Source organism: Malaclemys terrapin, chromosome 11 (genome assembly GCF_027887155.1).
Source record: "Malaclemys terrapin pileata isolate rMalTer1 chromosome 11, rMalTer1.hap1, whole genome shotgun sequence".
NCBI classification, from domain to species: domain Eukaryota; kingdom Metazoa; phylum Chordata; order Testudines; family Emydidae; genus Malaclemys; species Malaclemys terrapin.
In genome coordinates, this window is record NC_071515.1 from 80,022,190 (window position 1) to 80,038,944 (window position 16,755).

A 16,755-nucleotide genomic window follows, 5' to 3' on the forward strand; every position below is an offset into this window, starting at 1 on the left:
TGAGTGCGGGTCCCGCGGGCGGCTCAGACCCGGCGCGCGTGGGCTGGGGCCGCTTCCCGCGTGACACCTCGGGGCCTGACGCGGGACTGGGCCTCTGCTCGGCCGCCGGGGCGCTGCGCAATCCACGGGCACGTGCTGTGCAATCCACGGACACGCGCTGCGCCTCACGCGGACACGCGCTGCGCAATCCACGGGCACGTGCTGTGCAATCCACGGACACGCGCTGCGCCTCACGCGGACACGCGCTGCCCGCCCGCCCGCCGCGAGCCGAGGATGGGGCCGTGAGCTCCAGACAGCAGCTGCCCGTGGCCGCCCCGCTCCGGCTCTGAGGCTTCCAGCCTTTCCTGCCCCTGGGCTGCGCCCGGACAGACACCCGGCTCCGGGGACCAGGCGGGAGAGCTGCAAATGGAAAACTTCTTCCGAGAGGTAGGAAGCGCCGAGTTTCGGGGGGTCTGAGGGGCAGCGGGGCCATGCTTATGGGGTGCGGGGAAACCTGGCCCCACACCGGCCTCCCCCCAACTGGGGAAGAGAAGCCACCCCCCAGGGGCCGAGGCTGAGCTCCCTCGCTCCCCTCTCGCTGCGGCGGGGCAATCTCCCCTCGGAGTTGCCGGGTCCTGCCCAGACCCCCGAGCTCTTGTTGCAGCGCGTGGGCAGCCGCAGCCCCGAATAACCGGTTCCAGCCCCTCCTGCCCTCCTGCAGCATCAAACTCCCCTCAGCCCGGCTCTGCTGCATCGTGCAGCGCTGGGAAAGGCTTGGAGCAGCGCCTCGGAGCCGGTTAGGGGCTGGGCGGATTCCACAGCTGAGGGGCGGCTGCAAAAACCAGCCTAAGACTTGCTGCAAAGCGTGTGTGAGTGTGTTGGGAGGGTAAAGTCCCGGTCCAGACTCTAGTGAGAAACGACAGCCTCCTGCGCCCACTGCCCCAGAACGAGAACCAAGAGGTCTTGCAGACTCAGGGCCAGTAAATGCAGAACTAACCAGAGGAAACACTCAGCTTCCCCGTGATGTGGAGCCAGCCAAGAGATTTGCTGTATAGCCGGCCAGAGTCATGTTCTGGGGATGGGAATCCTTTGCCTGGAGTTTCTTTGGGGCTGGGAAAGTATCTTACTGTGTGTGTCAGTTCAGGAGTCTGATCGTGGTCATCAGTAAGGCTAAGAGGCTCTGGTTTGCAGTGCGGCAGTGCCAGCAGACTGCTGGGGAGCCACGGGGGGAGGCACGGCTTCTGCCCAAAGGGCCACTGAGCCCTGGAGCTATATGATAGAGGCCTATAAAAACATGACTGGTGTGGAGCAAGTAAATAAGGAACTGTTATTTACCCCTTTACATAACATAAGAGCTAGGGGTCACCCAATGAAATTAATAGGCAGCAGGGTTAAAACAAACAAAAAGAAGTTCTTCTTCACATGAGTCTCACAGCCTATGGAACTCTTTGCCAGGGGATGTTGTGAAGGCCAAAACTATAACAGGGTTCAAATAAGAACTAGATGAGTTCATGGAGGACAGGTCAATCAATGGCTATTAGCCAAGATGGGCAGGGAGGCAACCCCATGCTCTGAGTGTCCTTAGCCTCTGACTGCCAGATGCTGGGACTGGATGACAGGGGATGGATCACTTGATAAACTGCTCTGCTCTGTCCCTTTGGAGCACCTGCTGCAGTTGGAGACAGGCTGCTGGGCTGGACGGACCATTGGTCTGACCGTTTCTGTGTTCATTATCTAAACAACCAACTAGTGGAGGCTCTAGGTCACAATTTTGACAGGTCTCAGTAACACCGCCACTCCCCGTGGCATCATGTGAGTATGCTCAGTGGCCTGCCATGACTGCTGGGCTGAATGGTGTAGTGTGGGCATCCTCCAACAGTCCTGGTGTGTCTAGGGCAATGTGCATCCACGCTGCAAAGTGTGGGGCACTGTAGCAGCTGCCCAGCATAGATTCTTCACTGGGGGAAAAGGGTCAGAGCCCACGGTGATGTTAGCAGCTGTGGAGGGTGTGGGGTACCAGGAGGGTGAGAGTGGGGTGGGTGCTACGTGCCTGTTGATAACAGCACCATCGGCAGTTGCAGTATTTGCAATCGAGATGGGGAGTCAGACCTCCTGCCTTAGACTGTCAGCTTAGCCCCTCAGGATCTAGGGAGAAGTCACCCAATGGGAAGCATGGCACATTTGGCCAGATGCATTGTGGGAGTCTTGCCTTCCTCTGAAGCATTTGGTGTTAGTTGCTGCTGGATGCAGGACATGGGCTTGATGGTCTTGCCCAGTGTATCTGACCCTCCATGCCCTGTGCCCTGGCAGAGCAGTCCAGAGCCGCAAAGTGTATGTTTGTAACAATAGCACCGTGGCAGGTAACTGTTCCCCACACTTAATGGGAGGTTCTGGGGGTTGTGGTTCACACCCAGCATGGAGCAGCTCGTGGAGTTTGCTACCCCTTCCCCCACCCTGTCTCTGTGCCCTGCCCCTTGTTTGAAGGAATAGCCCACAGTGCAGGTGCCCTTGCTGGGTGGATCTGGGGTCTCACTTTTAATTTGGAATGTGCAGATGCTGAGAGGGGAAGTGAAGGGATTTGGGTTTTGTTTGTGGGTGGGAGGGGCTGTTTGGGTCTTTCCCCTCAGGTGACAGTCTAGTGAGGCCTGCAGAAGCCCTGTAGGCAGCAATAGATGCTGGGGGAACTGCTGAGAGAGGCTGAGCTCCAAATTCATTTAGTTCTCCTAGTTCAGGGTGAAGGAGCTCATTGGGAGAGAGGGATTCGCTGTGTCAGAGCCGTGGGTACCCAGGGACTGCTAGCATGTCTGTTTACTCCCCCTAAGGGAGCTCTGGCAGCCCAGGCTTCCTCCTGCTTCTGTTTGGCCCTGTATGTTCGTGTTGCAGCTCTGCTGTCTGCATGTGGCACAGGCCCGAAGCTGAGTTTTGACACTGTGTGGGAGTGTGCAGCACAGTGGCGCCTGTCTGTGATTCCCCTGCCTCTCCACAGTGCTGTTGCCCAGTTACCTTTGTGCCAGCAGATGGCTCGGACTCCCGCGTTATCACACTCACACCCACTAGACAGGCACACCAGTCCTTTACTCCCTTGTCACAGCTCTCTTCATTGGGCCTCTCAAATGCTTTGCGAACCCCTAATGAGCCTGCAAGCAAGGCTTCCCCATAGTCCAATAGGAAATCGAGGCCTGTGTGTAAGGGTGCCTAGCTACTGCAGTGACTGGCACCCTAGAGGCCAGTGAATCTGCATTTTGAGCCTAGACCAAGGACTTCCTTTGGTGAAGGATGTTCGGTGTTTGCAAGTGGCTCCCTCCCCTTCCTGATCACTGGAGATGGCACCAGAGGTCTGCATTGCTTGGGCATGGCAGCCTCCATCCAGTGAAGGGAGCATATAGCTGAACTCTGTGAGCCTCCTGCTAGGGGTCTCCGCCTCTGGGTGAGCTGATCTTCAGTTCGGTTCTCCGGGATTCATACTGGAAGTTTCCCACCCTGCATTGGTTTCAGGCCATTAAACCCTGTGTCTGCTTGCTGGGTCCCTCCCTCGCACTAGGTAAAGTGGGAACCACTGGTCCTGCCAGACTTGAGGGAGTTCTCCCTTGACAGTGGTTAGACGGAGCAGCTGAGTTAACGGGCTTAGTCCTGTCCCCTCTCCCACTTCGCTGTCTTTATCAGAACAGATGTTTTCCCAGATTCCTGGTGGGGGGCCTCTGCCCCCAGGGTCTCTCTGCAGAGCACATGGCCAGGGGCTGCTGCATCCATTAGCTGATTAACTAATGCTACTGGGAGCCTGTAGTGTCTGCATCTAATTAGATGGAACTCACTATCTGCGGTGGGGGCGCCTTGATCAAAGCCTCTTTTCCACCCCCTTGGCTGCTGGGAAATTCCTACCCTCTCAACAGCAGGACCAGCCACCGAGGAGCTTGACATGCTGACTGGGGAAGAGGCTAAATGGATTCATAGATTCATAGATTCATAGATTATAGGACTGGAAGGGACCTCGAGAGGTCATCGAGTCCAGTCCCCTGCCCGCATGGCAGGACCAAATACTGTCTAGACCATCCCTGATAGACATTTATCTAACCTACTCTTAAATATCTCCAGAGACGGAGATTCCACAACCTCCCTAGGCAATTTGTTCCAGTGTTTAACCACCCTGACAGTTAGGAACTTTTTCCTAATGTCCAACCTAGACCTCCCTTGCTGCAGTTTAAACCCATTGTTTCTGGTTCTATCCTTAGAGGCTAAGGTGAACAAGTTCTCTCCCTCCTCCTTATGACACCCTTTTAGATACCTGAAAACTGCTATCATGTCCCCTCTCAGTCTTCTCTTTTCCAAACTAAACAAACCCAATTCTTTCAGCCTTCCTTCATAGGTCATGTTCTCAAGACCTTTAATCGTTCTTGTTGCTCTTCTTTGGACCCTTTCCAATTTCTCCACATCTTTTTTAAAATGCGGCGCCCAGAACTGGACACAATACTCCAGCTGAGGCCTAACCAGAGCAGAGTAGAGCGGAAGAATGACTTCTCGTGTCTTGCTCACAACACACCTGTTAATACATCCCTGAATCATGTTTGCTTTTTTTGCAACAGCATCACACTGTTGACTCATATTTAGCTTGTGGTCCACTATAACCCCTAGATCCCTTTCTGCCGTACTCCTTCCTAGACAGTCTTTTCCCATTCTGTATGTGTGAAATTGATTTTTCCTTCCTAAGTGGAGCACTTTGCATTTGTCTTTGTTAAACTTCATCCTGTTTAACTCAGACCATTTCTCCAATTTGTCCAGAATTGGGAGGTTGAAGCGGGGAATCCCAGCATCCTCTAAATGTGTGTCTCTGTCAGCTCTTCGCCTCTCAGCTGGACCCAGCCAGTCAGCATCTGCCTAACCTGGCCTGTCTCAGTATGTATGCGACCCCAAGTAGACAGAGCCATTTGCTGCGTACATGGGCTTGGGGACATGGTTGTGAAAATGCCTGAGCCTCGGCTATGCTACAGCTTCCCCCATTGCAGCTGCAGGGAATTGTGATGAAAGATCCTAGTGGAGACAAGGTGAAGGAGGTTAGGGAACGAGGGCAAACTCGTCTCTTAGACAAGGGCCAGACTCTGACCTGCACTCACAGGAAACACGCTGTGTGTGTGTGAATGTGGCTTGTACCCTTCCCCACAGACCAGAACAGCTGGAGCTCTGCGCTCTGGCAACTCTGCTGTCTTCACCCACTCCTCTGATGTGCTGGGCATTGTGTGGGGGGCTGGGTTGGAGTCCGGTGCTGCACTGCACTGGGATTTTCACAGGGGGCAACTCCACCCCATTTATGCTGCAGGAGGGGTGGAATCTATCCCAGGGAATTGATCTATAGAGCCCTGCAAATCTGTAGGTATCCGCTTTATAGTTGTAGATATCTGCAGAATCGTCTGTGGATATTCACGAATGCAGGTATCCATGGACCATGTTTGCAGATCGGATGCGGATACAAATTTTATATCTAGAGCCCTGCAAATCTGCGGATATCCAGTTTATATCCATGGACCATGTTTGCGGATCGCAGATCAGATGTGGGTATAAATTTTGTGTCCACAGGGCTCTATTGATCTGAGGAGGTACGGGGATGGTCACCTCTCACATTGGATAACTTAAAGCCCCGTGTCCTTGCTGGTCTCCAAGGCATTCAGTGTAAACACCATGTGATAAGCACAGGGCAATGCAACATTCCAGAGAGGAAGAACCAGCTGGATCCTTTGTAAACTGATCCCAAAGATTATGGGCTAGGGCCTCCACCATGATAAGGTTAGGGGGAGGGATAGCTCAGGGGTTTGCGCATTGGCCTGCTAAACCCAGGGTTGTGAGTTCAATCCTTGAGGGGGCCACTTAGGGATCTGGGGCAAAAATCAGTACTTAGTCCTGCTAGTGAAGGCAGGGGGCTGGACTCGATGACCTTTCAAGGTTCCTTCCAGTTCTAGGAGATAAGATATCTCCATTAATTTATTTATTTATATTTATTTTTAAGGTGGCTTCCTCTGCCCCAGTGGTGCAAAGCAGCCTTACATAGAGTAGGTCTAGCTGGCCAGCTGGGAATTGCTTATGGTGAGAAACCACTGGGTGGTGTAGAGATAGTGTAGCCAGCTCTTCATCATGCCTCTTACTGCCTCCTGGGATAGGGAGCCATGGAGGGGGAGGTGGACAGACTGCACTGCGCTCTGGACAGACTGCACTGCGCTCTGGTGATCCCTGGCTCCTGTGATGGCCCTTTGGAGGCCTACTGCAGATGGTTGTAAAGTAGAGCTACCTGGAAGCTACCTTAATTTAGAGCAGGGGTAGGCAACCTATGGCATGCGTGCCAAAGGCGGCACGAGAGCTGATTTTCAGGGGCACTCACACTGCCCAGGTCCTGGCCACTGGTCGAGGGGGGGCTCTGCATTTTAATTTAATTTTAAATGAAGCTTCTTAAATATTTTAAAAACCTTATTTACTTTACATACAACAATAGTTTAGTTATATATTATAGACTTCTAGAAAGAGACCTTCTAAAAACGTTAAAATGTATTACTATCACGCAAAACCTTAAATCAGAGTGAATAAATGAAGACTCGGCACACCACTTCTGAAAGGTTGCCGACCCCTGATTTAGAGCAAGGGCCAAATCACCCCCCAGTGTTTCTGGGGGATCAGGAGAGCAGAGAACTGGTGCACGGCTGCCTTTGCCGCCTCCTCCCCCCAGTCATATGCCAAGCACAGGTCAGCCAGACCCAGGGTTTAGGATCTGTACATTAGTGGCATAATGTGGCTACAGAGAGGAGCTGAAATGGTGTCTTCACTTTGCTGCCTTCCTGCACTGCTGCTGCAGTGTGCTCCATGCCCAGACTGTGAGGGGGAGGGGCTCAGGCGGACCAGCACTGCAGGGAGTGGTGATGGACTCTGCTTTCTCTGCGTGTCTGGCATGTGGGCCGGATGTGGGTGAGACCCAGAGGATGTGACTCGTTCTCTGACTCCCCTGGAGGAGCAGGAATGTCAGGGCTGGGGTTAAAGGAGACACTGTGCCCTTCCCTCTTCTGTTCTTTGCAGTCAAGTGATGGTCGCTGAGTTAGTCCCAGGGTCAGTCTGTACTGATGAGCAGCATCTGTTGCAGTCACTGACATGTTCCTCTTAGGGCTTTTCTGCACAGAAACATTCAGGAAAGTTAAGACGAATAAATTAAAGGTGTGAATTTAAATTGCATTTAACCTAGGGTGACCAGAGAGCAAGTGTGAAAAATCGGGACGGGGACTGGGGGGTAATAGGAACCTATATAAGAAAAAGACCCAAAATCAGGACTGTCCCTATAAAATCGGGACATCTGGTCACCCTAATTTAACCCCTGTGTGGATGCTTCCGTTCAGAAGTCATGTGGCCTTAGCTCACTGGAAGGAGTATTAAACTACAGTGCACTAAGGCAGTGTTTCGTAGTGGCTAGAACCTTGGCCTGAGATGCTGGGACCTGGACTCTGTTCCCAGCTCTGCCACTGGCCTGCTGGATGATCTTGGGTAAATCACTTTAACCTCCTAGTGCCTCAGTTTCCCTATCTGTAAAATAAGGACAATGACACTGACTTTCTGTGTAAAGCACCTGGAGAGCTGTTGATGAAGAACGCTGCACAGGAGCCAGGTGGTGTTATTTCTGAATGAGAGTGTGGGTTAAACCCACACAGGCTTAATGCACTTTACCTTAGGCGTGTTAATGTCACACCTTTAGTGGATTTGTCTGAACTTTCCGGACTATCCCCATGTAGACAAGCTCTTTGTATTCATGCGGCTGCTGGTAGGCTGGGACGTGTCAGCGTTTTAGGGGCATCTCTCCTTGTCCCCTTAAAGCAAGAGAGTCTTGGCTTATTTGCCCTCACAGGAGGCTGTACTGGAGCTGCATGAGCATAGGAAAATGGGCCAAGCAGGTCACGATGACCCACGTATCTGATGAGTCCAGCCCCCTCTGGTTCGCCAGTTATTTGAGCAGACTGAGAGTTTGGAACAGGGGTCAGGCAAACGGCTCTCACAAGCTGACTCCAGCAGAGGACTTATCACAGGCTAAAAGGCTTTTTTTTGCAGCATTCAGCTGGGATGATGCAGTGATAAACTTGCTGGCTCACTGCGCCACTTAATTCAGTGGGCCTGGTTAATGCTGGCTCCTTTCTATGTAGGACTGGAGGTGACCTCCTACATCATTGAATCCAATCCCCTGCTACTGCAGGGAGACACCTTGGTAATTAAAGAAGTGACTTGGTCATTGGTCGGACATATTCAATTAGAAATTCTGCTTCAGCTGTCTTCCCACCCCTTCTCCCCCCAATTCAGGTAAGGTAGAATCCATGAGAGATGATGGATGGTAGCCAGAGGCACAGGAGGGACCCACTGAGCCTTATCTGTTGTGATTGGTTCTTCCCTGGGTGAGAAAAGGGAATGGTTAGTTAACTCTGACTTTGTTGACATTGACCTCATGTGATATCCTGTCACTCCAGATAATAGTGAGCAGAGCACCCATGTGTTAACAGCTGCTGGGCTAGGAAATGCCTTGGAAGGAGAAGCGACTCAGAGATTCTGCACCTTCCTGCTATAGGGGTGTGTGTGTGGGGGGGCTGTTGTGCGGAGGAGGAGGTTTGGTGTGGCAGGGAATCCTCAGATCTCCCCTAGGAGAGGCTCTGAAGTCCTTGCTCTAGTTCACAGGGAACAATTTGATCTATTCTGAGCCACACTTTCCAAGGTCCTAGAACTGTTCCCAGAAGCACCTTCTGCAGACAGCAGCCCAGCATGCAGGGAGGGGTCCTGTAGTTACAAGCCAGTGAACATGTCTTTACATTCAACCAGTTGGCTACATGTCAGATGGAGACAGGAGTATTGCTGCATAAAACACAGTTCTCCAGATCTTGGTGGTGAAGGTATTGCAAGGTAGCCATTATCCTAAAGCATCCCACACTTCTGTCCCTCGTTCAAGCAGTGTTGGTGGCAGAGTGTGCAATGGGATGGAGGCAAATACTGTTGTTGTTTATATTGCAGTAGCACCCGGAGGCTGTAATTGGGATCACAACCCCATTGTGGTGGGTGTTGCACAAACACATAGCAAGAGACAGTCGTTGCCTTGCAGAGCTTACAGTCTAACCAGAGAGTAATACATATATGGAATTGGGGAAGAGGAAAGGTAACCATGAGAGGGGATTACCTAGTGGACTCTGTATGCCCAACTTGAAAGTTATGAGTAAAACCAAACCCACATCTTCTAATACAAACGAATGCAATTAATGACCTTGGTGATCTCTGCATTACTGGGGCAAGCATGTGTATTTCAAGGCAAATCTCTACTGTGTAGAATCTTACAGTTTATGTGAATCTCCACAAAATGCTCTTCAGTGATAAACTGCAAGAGAGGTAGGGAGAAGTTGGGACACAGCAAGGGAAGAAGGGAGTGACTCTCCATCTCATTTCAGGTAAGACAGGGAGCCTTGTTCCTGACAGCAGGGGCTGCAGAGCAGAAGGCTCTTACACTGATTCGATTCCTATTCCTGTCAACTCTCTTCCCAGGGCTTCAGTCTGCAGCCATACTCCCATTAGCTGTGACCTTGTCAGATCTTATAAGCTTAGCTATAGGTTGGGTCTGCTCAGTTCTTGGACGGAAGCCCTCCAAGGAAAAACACATCTCTCTTGTGGGCCAGTCTGCAGCTGCCAGTTCATCTCACCAAACCATTTCTTACAATTCAGGCTTTGCTCATCATCTCTCTTATTAACTTGCTAATTGCCAATGGGGCACTGTGTTTCTTGTATATCCCCTTTATTTTAAAGAAAATTTGTTAACTATTTAAATGTAATATTAAGGTTACAACTTTAATCTTGTAAAACAGGACATTCAGATTTAAATGTCCCTCTGCCTTCTTGTGCATCTGTGTGGTCTTTCATGCCACAATTGCATATTACTCAGTAAATGATCTAATACAATATTGCAGGAAGTGCATTTCCTTTGTAACATTGGATGCACCTGTGGAGGAAAGTAACACACACTGGAGGATAAAAATTGAACTACTTATATATCTTACAAGGTTCTAACCTCTAAGATTCGACCTACAGTCGAAAAGCAAACAAGATATTAGGATGCTTAATGAATAGGAAGGAGAATAATATGGAAAATATTATAATCCCACCTATAAGTCAGTGGTGCAGCCTCATCTGGATACTGTGAACAGTGCTGCTCACCCCGCCTCAAACAGGGTATTGCAGGATTAGATTCATAGAGCTTAAGGCCAGAAGGGACCATTGGATAATTTGCTCTGACCTCCTGTATAGCACAGGCTATTCAGTTTCACCCAGTTACGCCAGAATCAAGTACAATAACTTGTGCTTGACTAAAGCATAGAATCGTAGAATATCAGGGTTGGAAGGGACCTCAGGAGGTCATCTAGTCAAACCCCCTGCTAAAAGCAGGACCAAAACCCAAACTAAATCATCCCAGCCAGGGCTTTGTCAAGCCTGACCTTAAAAACCTCTAAGGAAGGAGATTCCACCACCTCCCTAGGTAACCCATTCCAGTGCTTCACCACCCTCCTAGTGAAAAAGCTTTTCCTAATATCCAATCTAAACCTCCCCCACTGCAACTTGAGACCATTATTCCTTGTTCTGTCATCTGCCACTACTGAGAACAGTCCAGATCCATCCTCTTTGGAACCCCCTTTCAGGTAGTTGAAAGCAGCTATCAAATCCCCCCTCATTCTTCTCTTCTGCAGACTAAATAATCCCAGTTCTCTCAGCCTCTCGTCATAAATCATGTGCTCCAGCCCCCTAATCATGTTTGTTGCCCTCCGCTGGACTCTCCAGTTTTTCCACATCCTTCTTGTAGTGTGGGGCCCAAAACTGGACACAGTACTCCAGATGAGGCCTCACCAATGCGGAATAGAGGGGCATGATCACATCCCTTGATCTGCTGGCAATGCTCCTACTTATACAGCCCAAAATGCCGTTAGCCTTCTTGGCAACAAGAGCACACTGTTGACTCATATCCAGCTTCTCGTCCATCGTAACCCCTAGGTCGTTTTCTGCAGAACTGCTGCCTAGCCACTCAGTCCCTAGTCTGTAGCAGTGCATGGGATTCTTCCGTCCTAAGTGCAGGACTTTGCACTTGTCCTTGTTGAACCTCATCAGATTTCTTTTGGCCCAATCGTCTAATTTGTCTAGGTCCCTCTGTATCCTATCCCTACCCTCCACAGTATCTTCCACTCCTCCCAATTTAGTGTCATTTGCAAACTTGGCGGAGGGTGTAATCCAAGCCATTCTCCAGATCATTAATGAAGATATTGAACAAAACCGGCCCCAGGACCAACCCTTGGCCTGCTAAACCAACGGTTGTGAGTTCAATCCTTGAGGGGGCCACCTAGGGATCTGGGGCAAAAATCAGTACTTGGTCCTGCTAGTGAAGGCAGGGGGCTGGACTTGATGACCTGTCAGGGTCCCTTCCAGTTCTATGAGATAGGTATATCTCCATATATTATTAAAACTCTGAGAGGCCAATTAAGTAAGAGGGAAAAAAACATTTTGAAGTGATAATCAAGATTGTCCAGTACAGACAGTTTGATAAGAAGTGTGAGAATATTTACATGGGGAGATAGATTCAATGTTTGTAATGTCTCAGCCATTCCCAGTCTCTATTCAAGCCTAAGTTGATTGTATCTAGTTTGCATATCAATTCGAGTTCAGCAGTTTCTCATTGGAGTCTGTTTCTGAAGCTTTTCTGTTGCAAAATTGCCACCCTCAGGCCTGTTATTGAGTGACCAGACAGGTTAAAGTGTTCTCCTACTGGTTTTTGAATGTTATGATTCCTGATGTCAGATTTGTGTCCGTTTATTCTTTTGCGTAGAGACTTGGCCAATGTACATGGCAGAGCGGCATTGCTGGCACATGATGGCATATATCACATTGGTAGATGTGCAGGTGAACGAGCCCCTGATGGTATGGCTGATGTGATTAGGTCCTATGATGATGTCACTTGAATAGATATGTGAACAGAGTTGGCATCAGTCTTTGTTGCAAGGATAGGTTCCTGGGTCAGTGTTTTTGTTCAGTGGTGTGTGGTTGCTGGTGAGTATTTGCTTCAGGTTGGAGGGTTGTCTGTAAGCGAGGACAGGTCTGTCTCCCAAGATCTGTGAGAGTGAGGGATCATCTTTCAGGATAGGTTGTAGATCTTTGATGATGCGCTGGAGAGGTTTTAGTTGGGGGCTGAAGGTGACAGCTAGTGGTGTTCTGTTATTTTCTTTGTTGGGCCTGTCCTGTAGGAGGTGACTTCTGGGTACTCGTCTGGCTCTGTCAATCTGTTTTTTCACTTCAGCAGGTGGGTATTGTAGTTTTAAGAATGCTTGATAGAGATCTTGTAGGTGCTTGTCTCTGTCTGAGGAATTGGAGAAAATGTGATTGTATCTTAGAGCTTGGCTGTAGACAATGGATCGTGTGGTGTGTCCTGGATGAAAGCTGGAGGCATGTAGGTAAGTGTAGCGGTCAGTAGGTTTCCGGTATAGGGTGGTATTTATGTGACCATTGCTTATTAGCACAGTAGTGTCCAGAAAATGGACCGCTTGTGTGGATTGATCTAGGCTGAGGTTGATGGTGGGATGGAAATGATTGAAATCATGGTGAAATTCCTCAAGAGCTTCTTTTCCATGGGTCCAGATGATGAAGATGTCATCAATGTAGCCAGGGCTGGCTCCAGCATTTCTGCCGCCCCAAGCAAAAAAAAAAAAAAAAAAAAAAAAAAAAAGCCGCGATCGGCGGTGCAGTTCAGCGGCAGGTCCTTCGCTCCTAGAGGGAGTGAGGGACCTGCTGTCCCCGAATTGCCGCAGGTGCCGCCCCTCTCCCTTGGCCGCCCTAAGCACCTGCTTGTTAAGCTGGTGCCTGAGGCCCTGAATGTAGCGTAATTAGAGTAGGGGCGTTAGGGGACAAGAGCTAAGGAAGCGTTGTTCTAAGTCAGCCATAAAAATGTTGGCATATTGTGGGGCCATGCGGGTACCCATAGCAGTGCCGCTGACTTGAAGGTATATATTGTCCCCAAATGTGAAATAGTTGTGGGTGAGGACAAAGTCACAAAGTTCAGCCACCTGTGTGGGGTCAGCGGTCAGAGTGGGAAAAGGAAGGGGGTGGTGCTCGAGGTGCTGCTCACAGCAGATTTGTGCAGAATAGATATTTACTATATGACCATGCCCACTGTCTGGGTTCCTTGGGCTTAGCTTTCTGTGATGCTTTTGGGATTATCTGAGGTGTCGGGTAAATTACTACCACCTGCTTGCAGTGTGAGGGAGTCTTGCCTGTGCCCACCATGGGAGACTGTTCCCAGTCAGTGACTACTGGCAACACATTTGCTCTGCTGTGAGCCCGGCGCTTTCCCTCTGCAGGCTAGCAATTTACCCCCCCCCCCCAATTTTTTATACCATTTTGTTACACCTGAGTGCCCAGTCCCTTGTCTTCTGGGCACTAGCAGTGTGCACCAATCCGCTGCCTCTGTAGAAATAGTGCAGCCCAGGTAACTGGTTTCACCTCAACACACACTCCGTAGTACAAGACCGTTAGGCAGGTTTATAGTAAAACAAAATTAAGTTTATTTAACAGAGCTTGGGATAAAGATCCAAATAAAAGCCAGTAAAAAGATTTGGAAACATAAGGTTACAGAAGAAAAGCATAAAACACAATCTGTGTCCTAGACCAGCGGTTCTCAAACTGTGTGTCGGGACCCCAAAGTGGGTCGCGACCCTGTTTTAATGGGGTTGCCAGGGCTGGTTTAGACTTCCTGGGGCCAAAGCCCGAGGGCTTCAGCTCATTGCGGTGGAGCTTAGGTTACAGGCCCCCTGTCTGGGGTTGAAGCCCATGGTCTTGGTCTTTGGCCCCCACACCCAGGGCAGTGGTGCTCAGGCGGGCTTAGACTTCAGTCTCCCCTTCTGGGGTCATGTAGTAATTTTTGTTGTCAGAAGGGGGTCGTGGTGCAATGAAGTTTGAGAACCCCTGTCCTTGACTTAACAAGTTCCTTTCCTGACTGATAAGGTATTTCTCACCCACTGGTTAGTTCTTGCAGCACTTGTCCAGTTCAGAGAGCTGGGATCCATTCTTGATGAGACAACTTCCACTGGTAGAGTCACTCTTCTGGAATGAGGAACCACTCGGGCCATTTCTTCTTCTCTTATACAATCAGAAGCTATTGTCTCTTGGCCCATGGACCCTTCTTCTGAGACCTCTCCTGGGGTTGGTTTGTCTTTGTAAATCTCCAGCCTGTGTCTACTCCAGACAGTAAACACAGGCTGTCTCCAGGGGTGCTCATTGTTCTCCTGTTGATTGGGTCAGCCTCAGACTTCCCTGCCTCAGGTGCTAGGCTTCACTCCCAGCAGATCTGGAACACAGTATCCTGCATACACAGCTCTAAAAGTGTTTCCCTTACAAACATCTTGCAATAACCATGACAATCAGCTAGTTCTTAGCTTTCAGCAGAGACCACACACAGCCCCCTTCAGTGTCATATCCAGAGGATAGTCAGCGTTGTATTGATCACAAGGGCCAAAAGAGTTAAGATGTTAAACTCTTTCACTGTCCAGCATTAAAACTGTGATACAAAGGTTCAGTTTTTTTCCTACTGAGACTTTGGGTTACTCAGTTTCTTGGCAAACACCTAAACACATTAATTCTTAAGTTGGAAGTTTCTTGATCAAACACAAGAAAGAACAAGAAATCAAAACAAGAACATAAGAATGGCCATACTGGGTCAGACCAGTGGTCCATGTAGCTCAGTATCCTGTCTTCAAACAGCGGCCAATGCCAGATACTTCAGAGGGAATGTACAGAGCAGGGAGTCATCAAGTGATCCATCCCCTGTCGTTCACTCCCAGCTTCTGGCAATCAGAGGTGTGGGGCACTCAGAGCATGGGGTTGTATCCCTGACCATCTTGGCTAATAGCCACTGATGGACCTATCCCCCATGAACCTATCTCGTTCTTTTTTGAACCCAGTTATAGTTTTGATCTTCACAGCATCTCCTGGCAAAAAGTTCCACAGGTTGATAGTGCAATGTGTGAAGAAATACTTCGTTTTGTACGTATTAAATCTGCTGCCTATTAATTGCATTGGTTTACCCCTGGTTCTTGTGTTATGCGAAGGAGTAAATAACACTTCTTTATTCTTTATTTTCTCCACTCCAGTCACAATTTTATAGACCTCTATCGTATCCCTCAAGCATTTACAGGAAACTGAAATTGAGTAATTATGCAAATCAAACTTAATTAAAACCTATTAAAGCCTCTCTCCTTTTGAAGACCTATCACTCTTATTTTCAACAATAACCTTTCTTTGATGAAAAGGTGAGGATTAATTTTATTCTGTGCTGATGCGTGAAGGGTATTCACGCCTCCTGTTTAGACAGACAGACACAAGGTGGAGGAGAGACGAGATAGAGCAGGTGGGAGGTAATATGGCTTTTGTTGATGTTTTTGGAACACTGGGTGGCTGGTCAGGCACGAATGGATGCTTTAGGCTGGTGGGGCCACCTCTTGCTTGGACCCTGGCTTGCATTCCAGTAAGGGATGTCATCTGATTTGGGTCCTGTCTCCTCAGACAGGGCAGGCCTGGATAGGCTGTCTTATCTCACTGTGCTGGTGAATGTAGAACAGATGGTTTCAGACTTTGGTCTGACCCAGTATGGTCGTTCTTATGTTCTTAATGATCCTTCTTCATTACAACAGCATGTGCTGTGCTTATGGGCAGTTTAACTCACATATTTTCTGTTGGGGCTTCTTGGGCTCCCTGTCCTGCTGCTTGGGAACTCAAGAACAGAGTGCCTGTGACGGTGTATCCCATAAGCCTTCATGGGAACATGCTTATGAATGTATATATGATATAACTGGAATATGTTTTATGCTAGATGTGCCATGTAACACATCTATGTAAAGGCTATGATCTACTGAATACATTCCTCCTATTTGTATGCATGTATCATTTGTACTTGAAGTTAGGAATATTGGCTGTATACTTGCTTGATTTCGAAGTAGCCTTAGTAAAGCATTTGGTCAGCTTCTTGAGAAAGGGGTGTGCACATTATGTGCCCAATCAAGAACCACTTAAGCCAACAGTGAACTCGAAGATGCCAATCCACATCGGAGCTTTCCTAGGAATGTGGCTTGGCTGGTAAGAAACTCAGTCATGCATGGTCATGTGACTTGGTCATGTGACTTGCCCATGTGACTGCTAAACTCCATCTTAGAGTTGGACTTTGCATAGGAGAGAGGAGGGGGTCTCCACCCACAAGAGAAAGTCTACTTAAACCCCTGGGAGACCCCTCCATTTTGTCTTCAGCTGGCTAAAGAGAGAGCCTCTCCACCCCCAAGGATACCTGAAAGAAACTGGAACAAAGGACAGTAACTACAGGGGGTGTGAGTAATTGCTGGACCCAGACTAGAAGGAGACTAGTCTATAAAAGGAAGCTTACTGGAATTCCTCTAAGGGTGAGGTTTTTATCTGTACTCAGTTTTCTTATCGTATTAGACTCAGACTTGCGTGTTTTATTTTATTTTACTTGGTAATTCACTTTGTTCTGTCTGCTACTACTTGGTGTTGTACTTAAAGTACTGCACAGGATCTTTTCAGGGGGAATAAGGCAGAACGCCACATTTATTAGTAATACATGTATTCATTAACACTGTATCATATGCATATAATATATTACACTTACACTCACACACACACACAAACACACTTCGTCTTGTTGTTACCAATTAGTTGCTCCCCTTAACTTCACTGGCCAGGTGAGTTAGA

At 49.0% G+C, this 16,755-nt stretch overlaps 1 protein-coding gene across 1 annotated transcript in view; it reads left to right on the forward strand.

The window, feature by feature from the left end:
* The first annotated feature begins 341 nt into the window (after window positions 1-341).
* LOC128845636 (unconventional myosin-X-like) overlaps window positions 342-16,755 on the forward strand; it is a 253,086-nt gene continuing 236,672 nt past the window's right edge. Inside the window, exon 1 of the mRNA XM_054044498.1 lies at window positions 342-426. Within this exon, the coding sequence (XP_053900473.1) occupies window positions 406-426 (21 nt within the window). The 5' untranslated portion in view covers window positions 342-405. The remainder of the gene's footprint in view (window positions 427-16,755) is intronic.